Here is a 23,765-nt window from a genome sequence, read left to right on the forward strand (position 1 = left end):
GGTGAAAAAGGGGTGGGGTTGGATTTAGCCCCACCACTTTAAGGAGGAATCATTTGTCAACAATTTACACTTCATTTTTCCACCAAAATGAATTCCCACCAAACAATTTTTTTTTTTTTTTTTTTAAATCATTAGACAAACATTCTTCTTTAATTTCGCAACTATTTTCTTTTAAAGCAGATTCGCTTATGAATCCATAGGACCGCTTCCTTTTTTAAATATCCCTAAAGAATCTCAACAGCACCCACTCTATTTTTAAGGAAGTGAATGCCCATGGGACCATGTTGTTGCAAGGTGTTATGTGAATACATTTTCTAGATAGTGATTGTGAGCGTTGTGCTTTCATTCAAGAGAGATTTGAACTTAATCTTGTAAACTTTGAGATGCATATTGCTTCAGGGTTATAGCTTAGCTTTAGATTTGGTCAACTGCAAACTTTGAGTTGATTATCATGTTCAAGGCTAGTGTAGAACACTCAAGCAAGGAAGTAATTTCTTAAGCTTGTCCATATAAAATGAAATATAAATTGGAGATGTTGTGATGCATGTATGTTTCATCCTTGCTCCTAAATGCATAGAAGGAAACTTTGTAGTTAAGCATATTTGAGCTAGAGTACTACTAAGATGGGTGACCTCTTAGAAGGTCTCAATGCTTCACCTCTGTGAGCATGACCTAGATGCAATGAGTGCTAAGTGTTTCATTCATTCATAAGAGACGAGTTCTGGTGAACCACTAATGAGACATGGGTCAATGAGTTTTACTTGAAAACTACACAAGTGAATCTTGATAGAAATATCACAATTCACATGAGTCATGAAAAAGATTTTGAGCTTTCATGAGCATATTGTTAACTTTATTGAATTGTACTCAAGATATTGTTGTTAAGATAGAATTATGTAGTTGGAAATAAGATAATACAACCCAAAAACAACGCCCATTTTGAAAGAATATAGTATGAGGAATTAAATGCCCTCTCATTTATCTCTATGTGCACAATCTTAGGTTTTACTTTAGTTTTGTTTATTTTTAGTATTAATAGATGGGGTGGTCTTCCCTTAGGAGAGATTGTTTCACAAGCTATAGTTGGAACCACTATTGTACAATTGATCCTTAAAACTATAGATTGCAAAATACCTACCCAATACACAGAGCAAACATAATGATGGTATTCAAGTTTGGTGCTAACTATATCTACAATGGATAAAGCACCGAGTATCAATGCCAATGATTATTTCAATGTGACAAAGATGAGGTTTAATAGACAAACTTGTTTAAGTCAAGAAAATGCTTTGTTGCAAGTTCACATGTTTATGAAGGTCGATTTCCCACGTAAATGTTCACATTTTCATGAATGTTGGTTGCCCACTTGCTCAAACCATTGGTTTCAAAAGATGGGCAAGGAAGGTGGGTAGTTGGTTTGTTGTTGAATATATTTAGCCTACAACTTCTAATGTCTTGATAGGATTAAGTTGGTGGTTATCGATGAGGACACAACCCAAGACAATATGAATGCAACAGGAAAAGGGAAATATTATTATCAGAAGTGATTTGCTATTACATTCAGTACAATGAAAATAGACCAAAGATGTGCCCTATGGGCTTACAATGTTGTCTGATCCTGGAGAAAAACCCTACTCCAATACCTTCTCCCGAACTCCACCCAAAAAACTACCTTCACAATGCCAAAAATGTCCTTAAGTAACCCAAATTAGGTTTAGGGTTAGGAATACATTTTATAATATGTCATTTGGCATCCACCACCAAAACAGAAGGTTCTAAAAAACATGTTAGAAGTCGATGTAAAATTAAAAGAATCCAGAAATAGTAGTCCAACTTTTGAGAAGCATAACTTTTGATCCGAAACTCCAATTGACGAACCGTTTACATTTCCGAAAAGCTTTCCAAGCACTCTATAGCCATATGGATCAGCTTCACTCATCCCCCATTTTTTAAGCGTGTATGAGACCGTTTAGTACCTCAAATCTAACTTTGAAGTGCTCTTAGGAGGTCTCTAAGCAACTTAAAACTACAATAACTTTCAAACCGTAAAGCCTTTTGACTTGATTCTTTTTTTAGAGTGCTTTAAATTACAAGTATAAACATCCCTTCAACTTACACCCTCTAACTCATTATAATTATGGATCAATTACAAAATAACTTATTTTCTACATTGGCATATATCCTGAAGTGCTCAAATACTCTAACCCAAAAAACCAATAGTGGAGCTATGAGAGTTGGAATTTTTATTTGACCCAAATGGGTATCCAAAAATAAAAATACATTAAATATAAACTAACAATAAGCATATTTTTAGGTGATACAAGATTGCCCTTACACCACTGAATGTTGCATCAATTGTACCACAACCCTTGGCAACAAAATTTGACACGAACAAAATGGATAAAAAGGTTAAAAGAGTAAAAAGTATGGCCCACTTTAAGCTTTGTGTTGAACAATTATTTTGCAGCCATAATGCATTTCTTGCAACAAAGACCGAATATAGCTAGTGACACTAATGCAACATATTAAGATACTGGTGTGGACATTCTCACACAATTACCATATGATTTCTCAATTTATTAAAATGGAACTACTTCCATACTAGCAGCCTTTATTTATCAAAAATAAAAAAATAAAAATAAAAGATTACAATATCATCTAGATGGCATTAAACTAAGATGAATGTACCTTGTAAACATCTAAATGGTGCTGAGTTCAAATCTTCTACAATACTAAACATATAGCTTTCATAATTGTAGATTATAATATTTATTATAATCAAATATACATTATTTTATTTATTACATCAAAATTATATTAGTATTAGCTAAACTAGCATATTTATAATTTAAATTTTCTATTTAAAATATTCTTCTCAAAGATGTCTATTTTGAAAATTTAATTTAAAAATAAAAACAAAAAATTAAAATATATTAATTATAAAAATCATAATTTCAGAATTTAAATTTCAATCTAATATATTCTTTCTCTTCTTTTATTGTGGTGACTTGAACTTAATACCATACAAGTGTCCATGAGATAGATGTTGTCATTAAATGTCTTCTGGCAATACTCCATTGATAAACAAATTAAAACATCGAAGTCAGAAAACTGATTTCTAATATTTTACTAAGAACTGCAGTATGAGTTCAGTTAATTTAAATAAAAGACATAAATATGATACATAATTTGATGGCTTAGAAAATGTACCATCATTGACCACTTCAGGGATAAAACTTGTACCCCTCATAAGTATTCCCAAGAAGGGTTTACACTGCAATTACAGTCGCTAATTAGTTTTGTTAGGTTGAAGAGACAAATATTACAGAGGGGTCACAGCAGCAATCATCCAGCATAAAGCAGCAACACAGAGCAGAAAAACTGCAGAACAAACAAACTGCCATTAGAGACTGTTCCAAAGCAATTAAAACTAATAACCTTTTAAAACCCTCCACAAGTCATCGGCAATTCACCACACAAATCCCTTAATTATTAACTCCATACAACAAGATGCTCCTTAATGAAACCCTTAAAAACCACTCACAGTACAATCATCGAAATAGCCTAGAAACAGTGAAATCCAGACGATCATTATCTCTATCAGCAAAATTATCTTCAAACAAAAAAACAAGATTGAACTTATGACTCAAGCCCCCCTGCCCTCAATCACCTTCAGAAATCAAACCATGGTGGATGAAATCTTTTGAAGGAAACCTTCTGATCTTGTTCCTTTACCCCTGCAGCCAACTGGTCCAATAACTATTGATATATAGTAAATCATCAAGACTATTATTGTCTTCAACGAGAGTGATTTTGTATGGAATAAGAATGAAAATATGGTTCTTTTTCAATTGATAATTTTGTGAAAAGTAATGTTATATGAATAACTTTTTAAGTGTATTGGTAAAATAGAAACATTCTAAATCAGTCCATCAACAAATGAAGATATAATATTGTTGAATGCAAAGTCACAATATTATATACTTCAATCATTAAACTTAAGCAAAAAGGCTTAATCTAAGATTCTTATTATATCAAATAGGCGGGGAAAGGTTCAGCACCTTCCAATAGCTGTGTGAGCAGTTGTTGATATAATACCCATACTTTTTGAATTTGTGTTGAATATTTTTTAAAACACTGTACTAAGAGTTGTCACTTTACAGTTGGTATTGATGATGATGATTACCTACAATTGATCAAAAAGTAGTCCAAAATTCTAAAAAGTAACTAATCATATGATGCTACATCAGCTGCACAAGTATGGGTCTATTTTTGAAATGAAATGAAAGGGTTTTAATGATGTCCAGAGACCACCATTTAAGGAATCAAAAGGTCAGTTTAACAGCTGTAAATTCTCCAGGTTGTTCCTTTTGTTGTAACTCTATGTTGTGAAACTCCATTAAGAAGTTAGCCCTCTTGTGTAGTCTTCTTTTGATGTGACCATATGACTTATTCTTTGTAGGTTTGAACAATTTAACAGAAAGCATGTTGATTTGACATCATAGTTGACAATGTAGTCCTTAATCCTTCACTATAACTCGAAGACTTCCGATTTTGCTGCTGTGAAAAAAAATAAGAATAATTTGACATTTCTACATAAATATTTAAACAAGCCCAAAATTAGAAGATTAATTGCTAAATCCTCTGCCCAAATTAATTATCAAAATTTAAAATAAAATTTCTAAAGGAAATGACCATGCAATTACTCATGAAAAGAATATGTATAAAGAAAACCAGCAACAATTTTAGGGCAAAGAAGCTACACACCATCTTTCCAAAAACCCTTGCTCTCGCTCAGCCGCCGATTGTGACTCCTCTGGCGGCGGCACCACAGAGGACGATTGCTGGTTATATCCTTCCGACTCCCCTGTAAGAAACAAAATTTGACAAGTGCAGAGCCCTCTTCACTCGAAGATAAAAAGAATCGAGGGTTTCAGAAAAAAATTCACAGATAAATTTTTTACCTTGTGCTGTATATGGATCCGACATTGTTGTGTGTGTATGCTTCGCTAAGCACAACTGTAACTTAAAGCCCTGTTTCAAATATTATGATCCACTACTAATGGCTGTAAAGCTCACTCCTCTCTGACTGGAATGCACGGGATTTATCAATATCATCCTCACTACAGCATCCTATTTATCCATTTTTTGTGACAATATCCAACGGTCACCTTTGGCCGATGCCGAAACCTCCGGCTCCTATTTGCTGTCCAGAAGATTCGAATACCGCGCGGTAACGCCACAAGTTCTACATAATGAGACACGGCAGCTTTTAGAGATGACCAAAACAAACCCTGGAATTCCACATTGTTATTTCTATGTGCAATTTCTAAGCAGATCTGGGATTTTAATGGCGTATTTTTAATTTTTTTAATTGAACTACATAACTTTTTAAAAAAAACAAAAAAACAAGACGTCGACAACTTTAAGGCAAATAATCTTTCCAAATGGTGGGTAGTGGTACGGTGTTGTCGCCACCACTGGCGGCCGTTGCTGTAAATATAAAAAAGTTCATTAAACAAGACCCTGATCACTCACAAAAACCAAAAACAAAAAAACGAGGGTTTCAAAAATTACAAACACTGACCCAACTCAGGCTTTTACACAAGATTACAAACACACCTTGCTGTAGGGTATCTGAGATCCGACATTTTTGTTCATTTGTACCTGCAACTTTAATGGTGTAATTCAAAAATAATGATTAACTTCCCTGTATAGTTTATCCCTATTTGCACCATGCACCTTGACTTATTTCTTTGCTCTCCCTTTTAAAGTCTTAAATCCATTCTATAAGGTGAAATGTGGGAAAGTTTTAGATTTAGTGTGTTTGTTTCTAAGAGTTCCTGTAGATGCCTTTTTTTTTCATTTGACCAAGTCAAACAATAAGATTTAAGTATTAAATTTTATTATTGGTTTATAGTTATTTATTAATATTTATTTTTAATAATTTTAGAAATATAATTTTTCTAAAAAATATTGGTTTGAACAATCAGATTTGTCAAAAATATATAATTTTGTGGAGCTCCTTCTAAGATATCATGGAAGCTCAAGAACATCTAAAATATTTTTGTGTACAAAAAATGAAATATCATGAAGCTTCTTCTAAGAAATGTTGTAGAATCCTTTAGCCAACTCACTTTTCTTCTTTTCAATGTCACCACGACTATGAAGATGGCTCAAACCAGTATGTATAGGTTGCATGCTCTTTCTTTACATTGTAGAAAGTGACAAGAATCTCAACTTCCTATTAGAAATGAGAACCTCACATCCAATCATTTTGACAAAAGCAAACAACTCATTGAAAAAAGACATACAATTATGTTCTTTCTATATTTTGAAAAATAGTTATGACATCAATGGTCTTTGGTCTACTTGAGAGTTTGGTGGACTGGATATTCCTTAGCTCTTGGCTCTTAAGTGGTTGGCTCACAATCTCATATAAGATACCCAAAAATATTTGGTGGATAACATTTATCCAAAAAAAAGCCATGACCATGAACTCTCTTAGAAGGGTGTGGTCCCATGAGAGGCGGTGCAGATCTATTTCTGTGGTGAAGCCAAAAAATGGTTTTCTACAAGATTAATCAGAATCTTCTCCTCAAAAATAGCAGCACCTACTTTGTAGGATGCATATTTAAGTGGGTGTAAAAGGTGGGCGGCTAGAAATTGTCTAACCAGCTTAGGCTTTTCTTGTGCCACTTGTCAATCATTTACCAATTTGTCTCTTAAACTTTAAAAATAAAGAGATTGTTTCATTTTTATGGGAAGTTGAAGAGCTTGTTGACAAATGCCAAAAGCCTTCCCTAAGCTAGTAGAGCTATTTCCAAGCCCACCCCATTTTCACCGCCTTAAATTAAGAGGGCTAAAAAGTTGAGGCTCCTATTTTATTGGAAAAGATTCCAAATAAACCTTTAGCCCCCCTTAAAAAGTTGTCCTAGGGTCATCTGCTCCACAAAAATAGAGCCCAAGCCCCTCCAATGGAATCCCTGCCTAACTCCACTAGAAATTTGATGAATTTTTTTAGGAAGCCCCCTCCATGGGACCACACCCTTAGAATGATTCTATTGCACAAGAAATGGGTACACAATATATGAAGTATTTAAACATTGAAACAAGGAAAGTAGCAATTGAAGAGAAGAAATTTTGAAGCCTCCGTCGGTGTTGCGTATTTGTTCAATACATTCAATTGCAAAGAAGTAAAATTGCTCAATTGGATTTAGTGAAAAATCCAAAAGAATTGGTGTTTAATAAAAAGTTAAACATTGTAAAAGAACCAGAGTTGTTGCAGCCCTATATGAAGAAATTAGGAAGCACATAGACCAATAAAAGCAATTTGAGAATATATGATCCTATTGTTACAGGGGAACCTATGGCCATTGGAGAAGATACACAGTGGCTTTGGAATAAGCTCTCAGGAGCACATATTCTTTATGTGGACAAATAGAACATTTCCCTGATCTCGATGATAAAGGTAATTTCTCTCTTGTTCTCTTTTCTATATTTGAATTGAATGTTATAGTACCTATTGAAGCGAGGATTGTTTGCCTTTGGAAGTCTTAAAAACATTATGACTTTCCAATGTTTTATGGAACTAGATATGTGTTTGCACTACATGAAATTTAAAAGAAATACTCCAAAATGTTTTGAGATTTTAAGCTTTCACTATAATCCACTGACAACATATAGAACCCTAGCTAATAAAATTTAGAACATCCCATTGCACACAAGTGATCCCTAAGTTCAATTATACCCAAAGCTTGAAATCTATGTTTTCAAATTTCTAGGAAAGTGCTTCAAATTGTTTTTGTTGGAGTAAATTAATGTTTGTTGTACATGAAATTGAAAGAGTTGTTGTGTGTTGGCTAGGATTTTATTAAATCCTTGTAGCTTCTAGCACCACCTCTAGAATTAGGCCACAAGATTCTTGTGGTGCAATCACTTTCTCTCTTCAACCTGACATTTTCTTAGATTGTTTCTATAGTTCTAATGCACATAATGCATATGTAAGCCAAATATTAAGGACCCTAATTCTTCAAATGGGAGGACGAGATGAAAAAGATGTAAATCCAAGTTTAACTGGAAGATAACTTGAATGAATTATTTAGTACATTCTAATTTGTGTTGATTAATTGATCAGAGATATGACCACTACAAGAACGTAAAAGAAAATATTGTTGATTAAATTAATGATGTACAAGTTATCAATTGGTATGCAAGTTACCAATTGGTAACCTATATACTTTTGTATAGAAGTGCCTTTTGAGTACTTGTTTATGTTGAGGATGGGGATAAGGGATGATAGTGGGTGAGTTGGTTGTTGAGCGTTAATGGATGATGATAATGGGTGATTGGTAACCTGTATACTTTTGTATACAAGTTACCAATAGGTTGTTGAGCATTAATGGATGTGGTCTACAAAGACATGTTACGATGGGGAGAAGGGATGGTGAGTGGATCGGGTGTATGGTGATAGTGTAAAAGTTAGTAATTTGAGGTGTTATATGATTTATAAAAAAAATGTATTCTTCAAGTTTGGACAAAATGGAGGGGCATTTTTTAATGACTAAAAATTGATCCTTTAACCCACAGGAAGCTATTAAAGAAAAAATTATAATGAACAAGACCAAATAAGCATTTTTATCAACATTGCAATAGATAATTTAGCCTCTTTTAATCTAGATTTTTAAAAGAAATCCAAGAACAAATAACAGAATGATTCAAGAAAATGAGATGACTAGGAACTCTACACAATACAAAGAGTGCATAAAAAATTAAACCTCAAGGTTTAAAAAACATATTTGATGCTAGTGTTTCCTCTGTTTGAAGACACTCCTTACAATGTGAGTCTAAGTTTGTTGTTGTAAATACAAAACCAAGGAGGAGTTCCAATTCTTTCTCTATCCTTGGTCTTTCAGTCCCATCTATTTGGCAAAGCTATCGAGTTTCCAACGACAAGTACATTAAACATGGTCATAACCCTTCTTACACATCAATGTCCTCAATCCCTGTCATAACCCACATTTTATTTGCTGAATATAGATATATTTTTCTCCTGCCACATGTATTATAGTGCTTATAGAAAAAAAACCATTCTTTTAATGAAAATGGACTAAAACAATAACAAAAATTAAATCAAGAAATCGTTGGGATGAGGTAGTTAGGATAAATTTTACAAGATATCCGAACGCTTAAACATCACACACTAAGGCTTGATTCCTAGTGCAAAAGTGTTAAATAGTCAAAGTTTGACTTACTTTTCCAGGCTTAATTTCTTCCTTAATGTGTAATGTTTAAGCCGCCATGATATCTTACAGGAGGGACAACCTCATCCCAGAAAAAATGGATCCGTTAAACATTTGGGGAGAGATGACGGGGACAGTAATTTGTTAGGAGGAGGACTTGAGAAAAATATATACAACTTAATCCTAATTGACCTGATAAAACTGAAAACGGAAACAGAAATAAGATTTTCTCATACGCAAATCTCAGAGCTCAGTACGTTGTTCGTGAAGAACAGCCAAAGTGGGAGTGGCTCTATTTCTAATTGGGATTTGAGAATGAGAATGGGGGACACAAAACTGGAAGTGGCAGGTAGTGATTTAGCAAGGGGAATAAGGAAGCCAGCTCGAGTAGGAAGTGAGGAAATAGCGATCGAATCAGGTTCCTTTCTTGTTGCTACATTGCTAATTTCCATTACTGAACTAATCGATTATATGTTATTGTGATCACCTCTTTACGAGCTTTGTGTTGTACAGTCAAATGAATTAGATTCGAATAGATTAAAGGAAATTTGTATGGACTTTGAGTATAGTTTACTAAAAATCCAGTTGAGTTAGTCCCAGACCTCAAGCCGCCAGATTACTGGTTGAACTACAGTCAAACAAAAAAAAACACAGCCTCATGCAATAACTTTCATGCAACTGTGAAAACTTGAATGAATGAAACTTAGTAATTAGTGCTTCATGTATCTTCTTTGTTTAAGTTGCAAATGTAAGAACTCGTCAATTGACATTTGGCAACTCCACTGAAATTGTAAATTTTATCCTTATCTTCTTAAAAACCACTTTTAACCTTATCTTATTGAAAACCATATCTGTGATGGATGTTGGTTTCACCAAAATGGGAAACGTGGGGAGGCTTTTTTAGTATCGAAGATTGTATTTTCTATCTTATAGATAATTCATCTTTTTTGTTGAATCATTGAGAATGGTAGAAAATGTAAAGCAATGCATGAATCTTTGAGATCATTTTGTGTACATCTTAGACAACGTTAGTTCTCCTCTAATTGCATTCATAGAATTCTACCATCATAAATTGTCAATCATAAGGGCCCGTTTGGCTGCAGGAATAGGAATAGCTGTTCTGGAATAGAAAATGGGGGTACATATTTCTATTTTCCATTTGGTTCACCCAGAATTTGATGTGGAATTCGCAAACCCAAAAATTTATGTTTTCTAAAATAAATAAAATTGGAATAGGAATACATATTCTAATTCCACCTATTTTGGTGGAATTGCAAAACCTCATTTTTGGGCCAAAATTGGAATACATATTGCTATTTTATTTTGTATTCCAATTCTAATTTGGTGCATCCAAACGAAGAATTCAAAATTTTAAGAATTTACATATGCCTATTCTACTTGTATTCCCATTGCCAAATGGCCCATAAATTATAACACTTGATACCCTATGGAAACTATGTGTTGTGAAAATCTCGTTGGCTATGTTATGTATCATTCACTTTTACGTTGGTTTAGTGATAATTTTATGATCATAAGTGTAGGAATCGGTATAGGAAATATGTTGTTCTTGATTTTCAATACGACTAAATTGAGTTTTGTCTTGAGCCATGATAACCACTTCTTGAAGAAGTGAGAACTATAAATGAGTATGGTAATTGTGAAATTGCTTAGAAATGATTAGCATTTAGATTGGGGGTTTTATAATTAATGATATGCTATATGGGTGATCATTGAAATAATAAATTATGAGAAATTAAACTATTATGTCTACCACTAAATGTCACCCTTGGCTCGGAAAAGGTTGCGATTGTTTTCATACTTGAATTACACTTAAACTTTATTTTTACATTTGCTACTGAAAATATGGAATTGAGTATCTCAAACTTGGCATTATTGAAATCAATTCATAAGATGCAATTGTCTTGAGATGAATAGTATTTGGAATTCTATTGAACTAATTATATAACATAACTGGTAATATTGCACCAGCCACTTAGAAAACATCTTAACTTGTCGATTTATACTTCAATGCATCATGCTGTGAATTTTTTTTTATTGGAATGATAGACAACACAAGATCTCTAAAATCATTGTTCTAAGACAATGTATTTTACTACTTCTATGCAAAGGGTGGGTGCACCAAGATGGTGTACAATTTAGTGGACACCACAAAAAAAACTAAAACTGTGAATAACCTAATCGGGTTTATTCATAAACCGATCAAGTAACATGAAATTTCAAAAAGTGGCTAGGCTTGGTTACCAAGCCTAGCAAAAATACATTAAAAAAAAAAAAAAAAAACCAGTCGAGTTTCTAGGATGAAATATCTATTCAAAACCTGATCAGGTTATGCAAAACCCAATCGGGTTATTGAAAACCTAATCGGGTTTTGAAGAAATAAAAATAGGCTCCACTCCAGAAGCCATAACTTTCACATCTAGAGTTTGATTGACTCCATTTGAAATGCATTGGAAAGATATTGAAGAGATCTATAACATTATGCAACTAAACTAATATTAGTAAATCAATATTTTATTTTCTATCCATTATAATCAATCATGGTCTAAAATAAGCAGTCATTATTTTCCAAACATGGAGCAAATAGGTAGGTAAGAGTATTATCATAGTTTTTATCTTTCTATCATCTCTCTCACTCCCTCTATCTCTTTCTCACACACAAACTAACTCACTCATACACTCACTAACTCCTAATCTCTCTCTTACTAACTCTTAACCTCTCTCAATCTCACACTAACTCCTAGCTCGCTCTATCTCTCTCTCTCTCCCCATCCTATCCTCTCTCTCTCTCTCTCTCTCTCTCTCTCTCTCTCTCTCTCTCTCTCTCTCTCTCTCTCTACCCCCAAGTCCAATCCCCTCTCACTCTCCATCCTATCCCTATCTATCTCTCTCTCCATCTCTCTCTTACTCTCTCTTTTCCTATCCCCTCTCTCTCTCTTCCTATCCCTTATCTCTCTCTGACCCCTAATTCCTAACCCCTCTCTATCCCTGACCTCTAATCCTTGAAATGGGAACCTCACGTAGAGAGAGAGAGTAGGGGATATGAAGAGGGAGAGGGGATAAGATAAGAGAGAGTGAGAGAGATGAAGTGATGGAGAGAGAGGGACATAGGCGAGAGAGAGAGAGAGAGAGAGAGAGAGAGAGAGAGAGAGAGAGAGAGATGAAGTGATGGAGAGAGGGACATAGGAGAGAGATTAGGAGAGAGAGGGAGGGAGGGAGGGAGAGAGAGAGAGAGAGAGAGAGAGAGAGAGAGAGAGAGAGAGAGAGAGATTAGGGGATAGGATGGAGAGAATGGTATATCATGGAGAGAGAGAGGGGGGCATTATGGATTACTCAAAGAGAGACAATGCTTAAGGGTAACAAGTTAGAGAGAGAGAGAGAGAGAGAGAGAGAGAGAGAGAGAATGCGAGAGGTTAGGAGTTAGTAAGAGAGATATATTAGGATTTTTTTTTAGTATGTTTATGTTTGTTTGAGAGGGAGAGAATTAACAATATGTTAGCATTCATGTTTACCTATTGATTATGCATTTGGAAAACAATGACTACTTATTTTAGATTATTCTTAATTCAAATTGATGGAAAATAAAATTTTGATAACATAGGATTGATTTATCTATATGATGTTGTATATATCTTCAATAGCTTTCCAAATCATTTTGAATGGAGTCAATTGGACTCCATATGTGAAAGTTATGGCCTTCAGAGTAAAGCCTACTTTCGGTTCTTCAAAACCTAATCGGGTTTTGAACGCACTTTTTCATTTTCATAACCCGATTGGGTTATTTGAATCCTAGAAACCCAATTGGGTTATGGCTTGGTGATAGCATAGGGAAACAACCCAAAGGCTTGGGAGACTATTTTCCCTCCAATTTTTTTCCTTTAAACATTTTTTCATCTTCTGAGATGAATTCTCATCTTTGCCTTCATCATGTTTGCTAATGGTGAAGTGGGTATCTTTAAAATTACTACCATAATATTACACGTCTTCTTAGCTTTCTAACAATATAATTTTTTCTATTTTTGGACTATATTAACATTGCAAGCTTGAATTACTTTTGCCAATGCCTTGACATTCCCCATAGACATATGTCTACCATTTTTTTAATAACTTTTGATATACATAAACAAATTCAAAATAAATTATATATTATTGTTCTACACTTAATTCTATACAATATTTAAAAAATAAATCCATTTTCAATTATTTTGGTGCAAGTTATGCTCAACACACGAACAGGTACCCAAATTTCAAGATGTAGTCAATTCGATAATTCATAAAAAAAAATACTCATCAGAAGATTATAAAAAAAAACACAAATTATAGATACGACTCTTAACTATCATCTCACCAAAGGGTTATGAAAAATACTAAATATAAGTATGTTTTTGTGCTACACACGAAAATCGCTATGTTATGTTTTCTAAAAAAATTTAGAACTATTTTTCATGTTTGTAGGGTTTGACCCACCTAATCTTATCCATTTTGTACAAGCTCTATTAGTTTAGAAATTATATTCAAAGCACTACAATTTATATATTTAATACATATTGTCATTTTGAGTGGATGAACCTCAAATGTCTCCTCCAAGTTCAGATTTACTTGATTTCAGGAAAAAAAGGTGTCCACTTATACCCCCCTTTTTGTAGACCATCTTGGTGCACTCACCCCAAAGTAGCATAGCCTACAATGAAATTTCTTTGTTAAAGGAATAGCTTTGACTTGTGTGAATAATCTAAAATGGATTTGAGTAGATTATTAAATTGGGATGTCATTCACTAAGAATGCCATTTGGCCTTAAATGAATTAAGTTCACCAATTATGACTATTCATGTTCCTAGCATGCATGTGAATGATATATGTATAAACTCCATTAATTCTAAGGTGTAGTACTACCTTCATATTTTGTTTTTTAACTTCTCTATTTCACAATCATTTATCATATGATTCATTGTAGTGCATATGAACTAAAGGTGCAAATGTAATTTTGTTATAATGAATAAGAGATCATGTGTTTAGATTTGAAAATTAATGTGATGTTAATCTTGTTGGACTAGTCATGATAAGAACACCATGCATAATGACATAGACTAAGATGTATGCATTGGGAAATCTTTTTATAAGATCTATGAGTGTGTTCCTATGTGTAGACACTGCATCTATTATCATGCATATGAATTGATGGTGTATTAATGATATTTTGTCATTTATGAAGTTATTACTAGTCATTGATTTTTCCTTGTATGAGTGCCTTATGTTATCGTATAGGATGGATGGTAACTTCTTGATGATATCACAACTAATGTGTTATACAATGCCATTACTTCTCTTGGTTTTACCTGTTTAGACTTCCTCGATGCCAGGTTGGGTATCCTTCATGTCAGGAAAGATTATGGGGAAGCTTAACAGCTTCATGCTAGGGTGGTAAAACACTCCTGCAATATTCTCACCCTTATGTTTCTTGAGCTTATTTCAACTTGGTCGTCCTGTCTAAACCATCTCGATAGTTTGGTATCTAGTTTCTAGTAAATGTATTTCTTTAAATATAATGATAATTGAGAATTAATGTTGACTAGTCAATATTTAAAGGACCTTGACTCTCCTTGAATTTTCCACATTTTATGGAGAGTGTTGATGTGGCATTGGTTTTGCAAGGGCAGTCTTTACATATGGTATCAGAGCTCTTAATTCCACACGTGGGCCTTGAGTTCACTATGCTAGACACACAGTTGTAAGTCAACTAGCTTAATTTATGTATATGAGTTGATGACATGGATTGCATGGTGTGTCTTCTAGTTATGATTACTTTGACATAGAAGGATAAGGTGATCCTTAAATATGTCAAGATTTTGGGGTGACATTGCATTCTTTTAAAGATTTTCAAAATGGAAAGTTTTTGGAATGATTGGTAATTTATGTACCTCATATGATTGTGATTATATTTTGATTTAAATTATGTGATGGTATAGTATGCATATTGTTGTATTATACTTGAAGTATTTATTTCTTTCATGTGTGATGTAAGAAGGGTGTGAAATTTTATTAATTGTTGAGATAGTCAAATGATGGTTGACTTTTGCATTAGGCTATGAGTGCCTACCAAATCAAAACTTGGCTTGTGATAGAAAAGAAAAATGTCTTTTATTGTGTAAATAGCATGTGATGCACATGTGGTGCAATAATCATTTTTTTATTATAGATTCATGTGGTTCATTGAGTAACCTAGTATGATAAGTAGGAAGAACATAGATTTCATTTGCAAAAGTATTGCATATTCCATTATGCATTTACAAATGTGTGATTATCAAGATAAATTTCATTTGATTCATGTGAAATTTGGTTATGTTCTTAGCGGTCCTTGGATGCAAGGTGTCATTAAATATCTACTCCCTCTTGGTGATTAGTGAGATTCATTACGCTTTATGTGAATTGGGTTTTCATTTGATTATGTTTAGTTTTCATGAACTTTGATGTGATTAGGGGCTAGCTTGAAATTTTTTCTTATGACTACCTAGCCATCGATTTCTTATGTGACCTATCTACTATGACTCTTGTTCACTTTTATTTTATTGGTTTTGTCCCTCCTTCTTGGACTTTGATTTGAGAATTGTGAATCTTGATTTCAAGATTTCTTTGATCTAGAGGTGGCTAGGGTGTACTTTTATGATGCTAGTCTTGTGTTTTGAAGTGATGGCATCTATCATGTTTAGTGTAGAGCAATGATAGGATATAAAAGGGAGTAGATTATAAAGAACATGACATTATTCCATTTGCATTTTTATTTTAAAAATATTGGAAAGCTTTACCTTTCGGTGTGGGTGCCAAATGTGGACATACAAGGAGGGCTAGTAGTGATGCTTTCCTTTTTCACTCTACCTACCAGTGTAACACTGGTACCAAAAAATGTTTTTTTTCCAAAGCTATGTGCATATGTTTATTTGATATGCTTTCCCATGTTTCATCTCCCTACCACATCCATGATTAGTGCTAAATTGACATATGTGGGAAGTAGTATGTTTCATGGCTACACCAGATACCTCCTTCTTTTTGCATTAATAGGCATTGTCAGGTTGGGAATTTTACATGTTAGGTAGCATGCCAAAGAAAGTACCTTTTGTACTATGTGAGCATTCCTGGGTTGGAAATTCAATGTGTTAGGTAGGATCCAAAGGAAGTGCATTTTGTATTATTCGGGCATTGTAAGGTTGGGTATTCTATGTGTTAGGTAGAATCCCAAGGAAGTGTAAGGCTTCATGGTTGGGTAGGAAAGAACCTTAACCATATTTTATGTGATGATTGAATGGTGTGAAGGCCCTACATCACAACTTGTACTTATATGTTGGTTAAGCACACTATAGTGACGAGATGGGCTTGAGGGCCTAGGTCACAAAAATGATAAAAAATGGGTTTACTAATCCTTATAGGTGATTGGTAAGCATACCTAGATAATTTTGTCATGCCCAAAATATAAGGGAAAAAACACACAATTTTTTTTTTAAAAACAAGAACTATGATTAAATAAGATAACATGGTCGTAAAAGAGTTTAGATGATAACTATGATGGAACTAATTGTTCAAGTAGATTAACACAACAACTTATTCAATACGTCAAAAAGACCTACTAACTAAAATGACACCTATCCCTTAATTACATAACTTGTTTAGCATTAATCTAATAATGATCAAAATACCACTAACCTTACAATGAATTAATTAGCTAGCCCATCCTATTAACTAAATAACTTGATCACATTACACTTTAAATCATTTAACATAAGAGAATTTGAAACTCTAGAAGAGCAATTAGATTTAACTATTCAACGCATGCTAACTACGCTTTTAAAGTTCTAATCCAAGATCCAATTCACCTTAGATATACACATACTATAGGGGGGTAATTCTATCATCATTCATACTATCTACATTTAAATTTAAAATCTTCTCTAACATACTTATAACAATCTAATTTATTAATTTATCGTTTACCATTAAAATTGAAGACTAGACCTATTTCAATTCAATTGTTAAGTAAGTCTAAAACTTTATCCTAAACTATTATAAAATTTAAGTTTCATCATTAAAATGCCAATATTAAGACAACTCTAATTAATTCCCAATAATTTTTTAAAAAAGTAATTAATAACACAAAAATCAAATTCATCTATAGCAAAAGTAACTAGAATAAGACTAACTAATTTAATACTATTTCAAAACTAACAGTAACCACTTTCTAAAACTATTTACTAACATCTATACTAACACAAGAAAAACATTATACTAATTTCTAATAACATGAAATAACTACTGATCTCAATAAAAAAACTATAATGCTACTTTTAACTTGAAGTAATGACAAATCTAAAACTAATCAACAAACTATACTAACACAACCTAACATACTAATTCCCACCCACCACCTAACCTAGCGTAAGTGGCCAATCCCATGCATGGGCCATTCCCTACTTGGCACGCTATCCAAAGCTTGTGTAGTACAGACTTGGTCCCCTCCTCTTCCCTATTGTGTGACCTTCCATCATGGAGGTAAGCACATGTATGGGAGAATGGGATAAAAGTTTGTAAGATGTTTATTTAATAAGAGGAAACCTTCTTTGCTTCCCTTAATGACATGACATGTCATAAGTATGATGTGTACTCCTGCTGGCAAGTGGTTGGGATGTCCACACCTAGCCAAGAGATGGGATAAAAGAAAATGATAAGAGAATGGGGTAAGAAAATTTAGTGGGTAGTTTTGATTTTTTTTTTTTTTGATTTATAAATTACATAGGTAGTAACCCCTAGGCAAGTACCTTGCCCTAAAGCTATATGGAGTTTAATGCAAATTTTTTATGGGTGAGATATGTCAACAAGATATCCCCTTAAATATTTGAATTTCAAATGTATTTGATTTATATTCCCTTTTTTTAAAAGATTTAATAATGATTTTTGGTTGCAACACAAAGAATAATTCAAAGAATATTCTCTGTGACTTGGGGGGGGGGATTAAAATTTTCCCCATACATTTTCCAGAGAGGTTTTTCACTCCTAGAGATGCACATTTTTATTTTGAAGCCAATTTTCTAAGTGTTGACATTTTTTTTTTGCTATATACTTTTTGTGTTGTACTAAGAGTGAATTCTAAACTAATGACAACATTGATTCCTTTTAACAATATAACATTACAAGGAGGTGTATAAGGTTAATCTTTTCTTTCTTTTCTCCTAAATTTTATGTTTTAACAATCATCATGTAACAAGGTGTATGTTCCATTTATTCAGAATTCGAGGTGATGCATAATTCTTAACCAAATTTGATTTTGTCTATTATGAAATTTATCAAGGAGAGAGATAAATTTGAGACCACAATGCAAGATTTTAATTTCCTCTTGATACATAAACCTTGAATTGGAAACTTCATCATATCAATTTACTTTTCATTACATAATTGAAAAACTTGAGAATTCATAATTTGGAGACATAATCTATTAACTCACTTTCTCACATACATATGCAAAACTTGAAATCACATAAAAGCAATGCAAGAAGATCTTCATAATCCTTTTTCTTTCTCTATTATTCATCCTGGTTCAAGGCTCCATCGAGAAAGAACTAGTAAGAAAACCCGATGTCTTAGCCAATACATCAAAATTCAAATACATTTTACATAATATTACAATTCAATTGAATTCTCATCTTGGGCTTTCACAAGATATCTTTACCAAAGTCTTCAATGCATCAAGGAAACCATGGGAGAGACAAGAACCAACATGGAGGTAAAACAACACAATAAAACGAACAATTCAAGCATGCATTTCCAACTCAGTTTTGCAAAATAGGTTCAACAATGAACCAAAATAGGGGGGAGGTGGATTTTCTCAATAGGAGATGTCAATCACTATACCATAACATAGCCCTTTCGGGGCCAACATTCAAGAACTTCCATTCTTCTATAAATGCCCTTTCTGGGCCAATATAACAAGGGTATTCATTTCTTCCCTTCTTCAAGAATTCAAAAACTTTCATACAAGGTATGGGATGACAAGTAGGGGGCCCATACACCCTACCCTCTTTCCCTCCTCTCACCATGAGAGGATAATTTACACTATTGAGGTCCAACTAAGGCCCTTCCCCCATACATGGCCACTTCTTCCCTATTCGAGGGTGAGTGATGCCAAAACAATCCCCATGAAATCTCCTCAAAACACAAAACAACAAAGCAAGCATGAAAATAACATCAAAAGAAGGACAAGTTAAGATCCCTCCCAATCAACCCCATGCCTTATGCATGATTCAAGCAAGAAAAACATGAATAAAAATTCCAAAAGATTGAAGAACTCCTATCTTGACAAAATGTTATGGTAAAATGGTAAGTTGAGAAGAGCCTTTCCCTTTTCTTCCTTCAATCTTCAAACTTTCTCCAAAACTAGAGATTGGAAAGCAAAAACAAAACTACTCCAAAATACCTCTAAGTATGATCCTTAACTCAACTAGACTTCAAGTAACCTCAAGATGGAGTTTTGGGTCACCAACTCAAGTAAGGAGACAATCAATTTTTGCAATCAACCAAAAGTAGGGTTTTTGAGTGGCCCTAAAAGTCAATCAAGGAGGCTAAAAGGGGTGGAAAGTACTCCCCACCCATACCCTTACCCCTAGGGTGCTTAAATTTAATGTTTTTAGGCCTTAAAGACTTAATAAAACTCAACAAATGCTAGGAGAATTTTAAGACCAATTAACATCTTTCAAAGAAAGACAATGCAAAGATAGCACAATCTAACAAGGGGTTTAATTATGTCTTTCCTTGAGTTTTCCCAGCTAAATTTCCTGCACACATCAATAGTTCGAGAAACACATGTATAGATGTAAAAATACGTATCAAGAAATTCATATAAATTAAAACATCCATTTTCTACAAATCAATTGTTCATCTCATTCTATTCATTAAAATTGGAAAAATCAAAGTGTTAGTTCTGCATCATTCCCTTCATCATCATACATGTTTATAAAGCATTAAATGATGAAAACAATTATTTGAAAGTAAAGCATCACACATCATAAATAGCATAATAATGTTCAGTGCATCAAATAATATTCTGACATATCGAGACATGAGTATCAAAATAATAATGTATCATTGATGCTAAGATGGGTCGGGGTGAGGCCTCACAGATTTACTTAATGGTGCAGATCATCATATGGTAGATAGTATTGCACTTGTATGATGTTCTTATTGTTCTATGCCTGACTTCTAGGTCGACATTTTCTATGATGCTCATCGAGGCCGTATGCCACTTTAGATTATACTTGATGTATTTTTATTAACTCATGCATTTTAATGGATGGATGACATGTAGGTCATCATCCTTGGATAATGTCATGTGTTACATTCTTAAGTGGAAAATCACTTGTTAATCCTTGATTATGGTTAATGAAATAATTATTGACTATTCAAACTAGGGGTTTTCTTGATTATTTCCCTATTTCTTGCAATTGATGATGTAGCAATTGTTTAATAGGACATGATTCTTACATACGATGAAAAAAATTGACATGTAGGTCAACTTATTCAATATATTCATCTATGGCATATTCATGTGATGATATGTTGTGTTTGAAGATTTGGTCAATAATTAGCTTATGAAATGTAATTATTGTTGTACCTATCATTTTTGTTGGTGTTTGAAAATGTTGGAGGGTTTTCAATTATCCCAATGAGAATATGACACATCTAAGGGTAGCTAACTCCCATTTTCAACATGCCATTTCAGACACCAGGCCAACTATAAGGCATGACCCTTCTTCTACTTCAGGCTCTACTAAACCTAGGCGGGTAGACCTTAGATTCAATTGATACCGTACTAGTACAAAAACATATCTCTGAATCTATTAAGCAGATGAGAACCCTTATATCTCCTAATGGCTTATGAAAAGATATCAACCTGCAATAGCTAAATGCAGATCTATGAATCTCAGAAGCTGAGTGAGGACATTACATTTAGGTCCTTCAAAATGAAAGGGTAAAACACATTTGATTAATAATCTTGATTTCAAAAAACCCCTAATATGCATCAATAAGACTTTAATGATCCTGTAGCTGACCAGTGCCTAATCCATTGGGCAAATCCATGAATCAAAGATCATAAAACATTAAAAATTCACTGAGACTGGAGACAAGAATCAGAATGAAACTAATGAAATCCTTGCTCCTTTGTATTCATTTCCTTGAAAAAATACAATCAAATGCATGAAATTAAAACATGAAACAACCTAGTAGATCTAAACTTTCTATATGTATCTTCTTACTGTTGTTCATACAAGAGAATCCTGCTGAAAATTATGGTATCACAGTATGGAAACACATCAAAACTAGATCCAAAACCTAGTATCACAGTAGTGAGTGGTTCTTTTTTCCAAAAAACGTGAACCTGTACAATATGAAAGAAAAAGATAGATATAGAGGAAGAAATTTCTGTATTGAATTTGCAATTGACATCTGTCCACATGAAATTCCCTTTCTTTTCTATCAAAAGACTCTCTCTACCTTCTCTCTTCAATATCAAAATCCCATCACTTGGCCTCAGAGGTATAAAATATCTCAAAACATAATGATGAAAGGATGTAATTGATTTTCATGTAAAAATGAACTCAATGTAAAGAGTGAAAAATCGGTTAACTAGCTTCCAGAAAACAAGAAAACCTTTTGAGTCAATTTTCTTCACCATCAAGCTTCAACAAAATCTTATATTTTCCTCCTAAACACTTTTGATTATCAGTGTTAAAATTTTCCTATTCTGCTGCCAATGCCCTAGATTTTACAAATTGGCCTACAGCTCGAACTAGTGAGCACCTGTGTAAAACCCAACCTCAAATTCAAAAATTTTATCTCATTCTGGTTTCGGTGATATATTGCAGTGCCCATTTTCGATAAAAATCACCCTAGATATGGGCTTCTGAAGTTCAGAGTTATGCTCATGGCTTTCGAAGCAATAAAATTTCAAAAAATTATCCCTTTTCAAAAGTCAAACTATAGAATAAATCCTCAGTTGGATTAAAAAAATTCCTAACTTGCACGTACTTTTGAGAAGGATAAAATATTTTTAATTTGAAACCTTAAAAATTTCTTTCTTTTTTCAATTCAGGTTAAACTTGGTTGACCGACCTTGCCACGTCTCATCTTTTGATTGGCTCATACCTGGGAAAGCACCACGCATCACATTCTGACTGGCCATCCTCATCAGTGCCATGTGTCATCACCACCTTAATGCTCGCTATGTCGCCATGTTATCGCGCGAGCAACTTCTCCTTGGCGAGCTAGTGAGGACTGCCGGATGTACCACGTGGTATGATCTCCTTCCTCTATCTACGATCTCGCCACATCATCACCTACTTCACCACATGTCATTTTTTTTTTGCTGACACACCTGCAAGCAGGACCCATGCTGACTTATCAACCCCTTGCCAGATTTTAAGTTTTTCGGCTAGTCGCTATGTCGCTAGCCAGAAATCCTTGGATTTTTCGGCTAGCGACATAGTGACTAGCCAAATTTTTTACTTTTCTGGCACCTTTGAATTATGATGACATCATCGAGTTCTTGGGAATATTCGTTCAAAGGTTTACATTGCGTCTAACTTCCTCCACGTGCAAGTGTAGCCTCATTACGCATGGGCATTGGCTTTGCCCTTTTAAAGGGCATCTCTTTTAAGACATGTTAACATTTGTTTGAGATTGTATTTAAAAAGGTTATAAATTTAACACCCACCCAATGTGGGATTAAAATTCTCCATATCTTTCCTGTGCTTATCTCATGATCCTTCTGAATGTAGGCACCTTCTCCATGCTGTGCCTGTAGATTTCTACTTTCATGTGGGTGGGAGACCTATTTTTGGCTTGTCTTTCTATGTGACGACTTCTCCCCTTCAAGTTTTGGTTGGGGCTTTAATCCAACCCCTACTCTATTATTTATGATGCCTAGTCTCCTTTAATTAGCGTGAATTGCCTATTTTAATGTGTCTGCCATATGCGTGATCCCTGTTCTTGTGTGAGTTCTTCCTGCCTTTTAGTAGCGGCCTAGTCTTCTTTTTAACTCTGGCTTTTGTCTTTTTTCTTGGGTGTCTTCCTTATGATGTTGCCTCTGAATGCTATCTTATTCCAACCACAAGATATTGCCATGCATGGGAATTCTTCTCCTTTACAAGCTATGACTTTATTTTCTATGACATGGAGTGGGCCTCAAATTAAAACAAATACCCCTTTTCAGGCATGGATTTCCCTCTCAAAACATGAGGCTTTTATTGCTTAAGCATGGAGTGAGCTCCCCTCTATTTTGTGCGTATTCCTCTGTTTGAATGTGACTGTTGAATGTTTGACTGTGGTGGATGCTTTCCTTGAATGCACCTTCATGCTTGCTCCTACGAAGACTTCCATTCGTGCCTCCTCTCATCAAGGCTAGGTGACCTGTTTAAACACCTTGGAATGTCCTTTGCTTCTTCTCTTGGCACAGGGTGCCTTCTTCTC

The 23,765-nt window shown here is 34.0% G+C and overlaps 1 protein-coding gene across 10 annotated transcripts; it reads right to left on the reverse strand.

Annotated features, from left to right (window-relative positions):
• Positions 1-3,094: 3,094 nt before the first annotated feature.
• LOC149566522 (uncharacterized) lies at positions 3,095-5,812 on the reverse strand. Of its 10 annotated transcripts, XR_016362214.1 has the most exons (7): positions 5,623-5,812; positions 5,425-5,493; positions 5,172-5,248; positions 4,965-5,089; positions 4,768-4,867; positions 3,671-3,747; positions 3,298-3,381 (listed from the first exon to the last, which is right to left on the reverse strand). XR_016362214.1 is itself a non-coding variant. In XM_089819836.1 (5 exons), the coding sequence occupies exons 3-5, from the start codon at positions 4,987-4,989 to the stop codon at positions 3,303-3,305; spliced, it is 204 nt and encodes a 67-aa protein (XP_089675962.1). In that variant the 5' UTR covers positions 4,990-5,089; positions 5,172-5,248; positions 5,623-5,785; the 3' UTR covers positions 3,095-3,302. The 10 variants fall into 10 exon arrangements, 7 of the variants coding, with proteins under 7 accessions (XP_089675962.1, XP_089675959.1, XP_089675963.1 ...); XR_016362213.1 differs by having other exon boundaries at positions 5,172-5,493; positions 5,623-5,808; XM_089819836.1 differs by lacking the exons at positions 3,671-3,747; positions 5,425-5,493 and having other exon boundaries at positions 3,095-3,381; positions 5,623-5,785.
• Positions 5,813-23,765: the final 17,953 nt, after the last annotated feature.

Source organism: Cupressus sempervirens, chromosome 3 (genome assembly GCF_028749045.1).
Source record: "Cupressus sempervirens isolate cs-2001-9-10 chromosome 3, ASM2874904v1, whole genome shotgun sequence".
Taxonomy (NCBI): Eukaryota; Viridiplantae; Streptophyta; class Pinopsida; order Cupressales; family Cupressaceae; genus Cupressus; species Cupressus sempervirens.

What these genes read in the sequence shown, in the direction of transcription:
- LOC149566522 (XM_089819836.1), bottom strand. Translation starts at nt 4,989, where the DNA reads ATGTCGGATCCATATACAGCACAAG. An exon ending in GGATCCATATACAGCACAAG is followed by an intron (nt 4,868 to 4,964) that starts GTAAAAAATTTA and finishes TGTTTCTTACAG; the next exon opens with GGGAGTCGGAAGGATATAAC. An exon ending in CAAGGGTTTTTGGAAAGATG is followed by an intron (nt 3,382 to 4,767) that starts GTGTGTAGCTTC and finishes TTTGTTCTGCAG; the next exon opens with TTTTTCTGCTCTGTGTTGCT.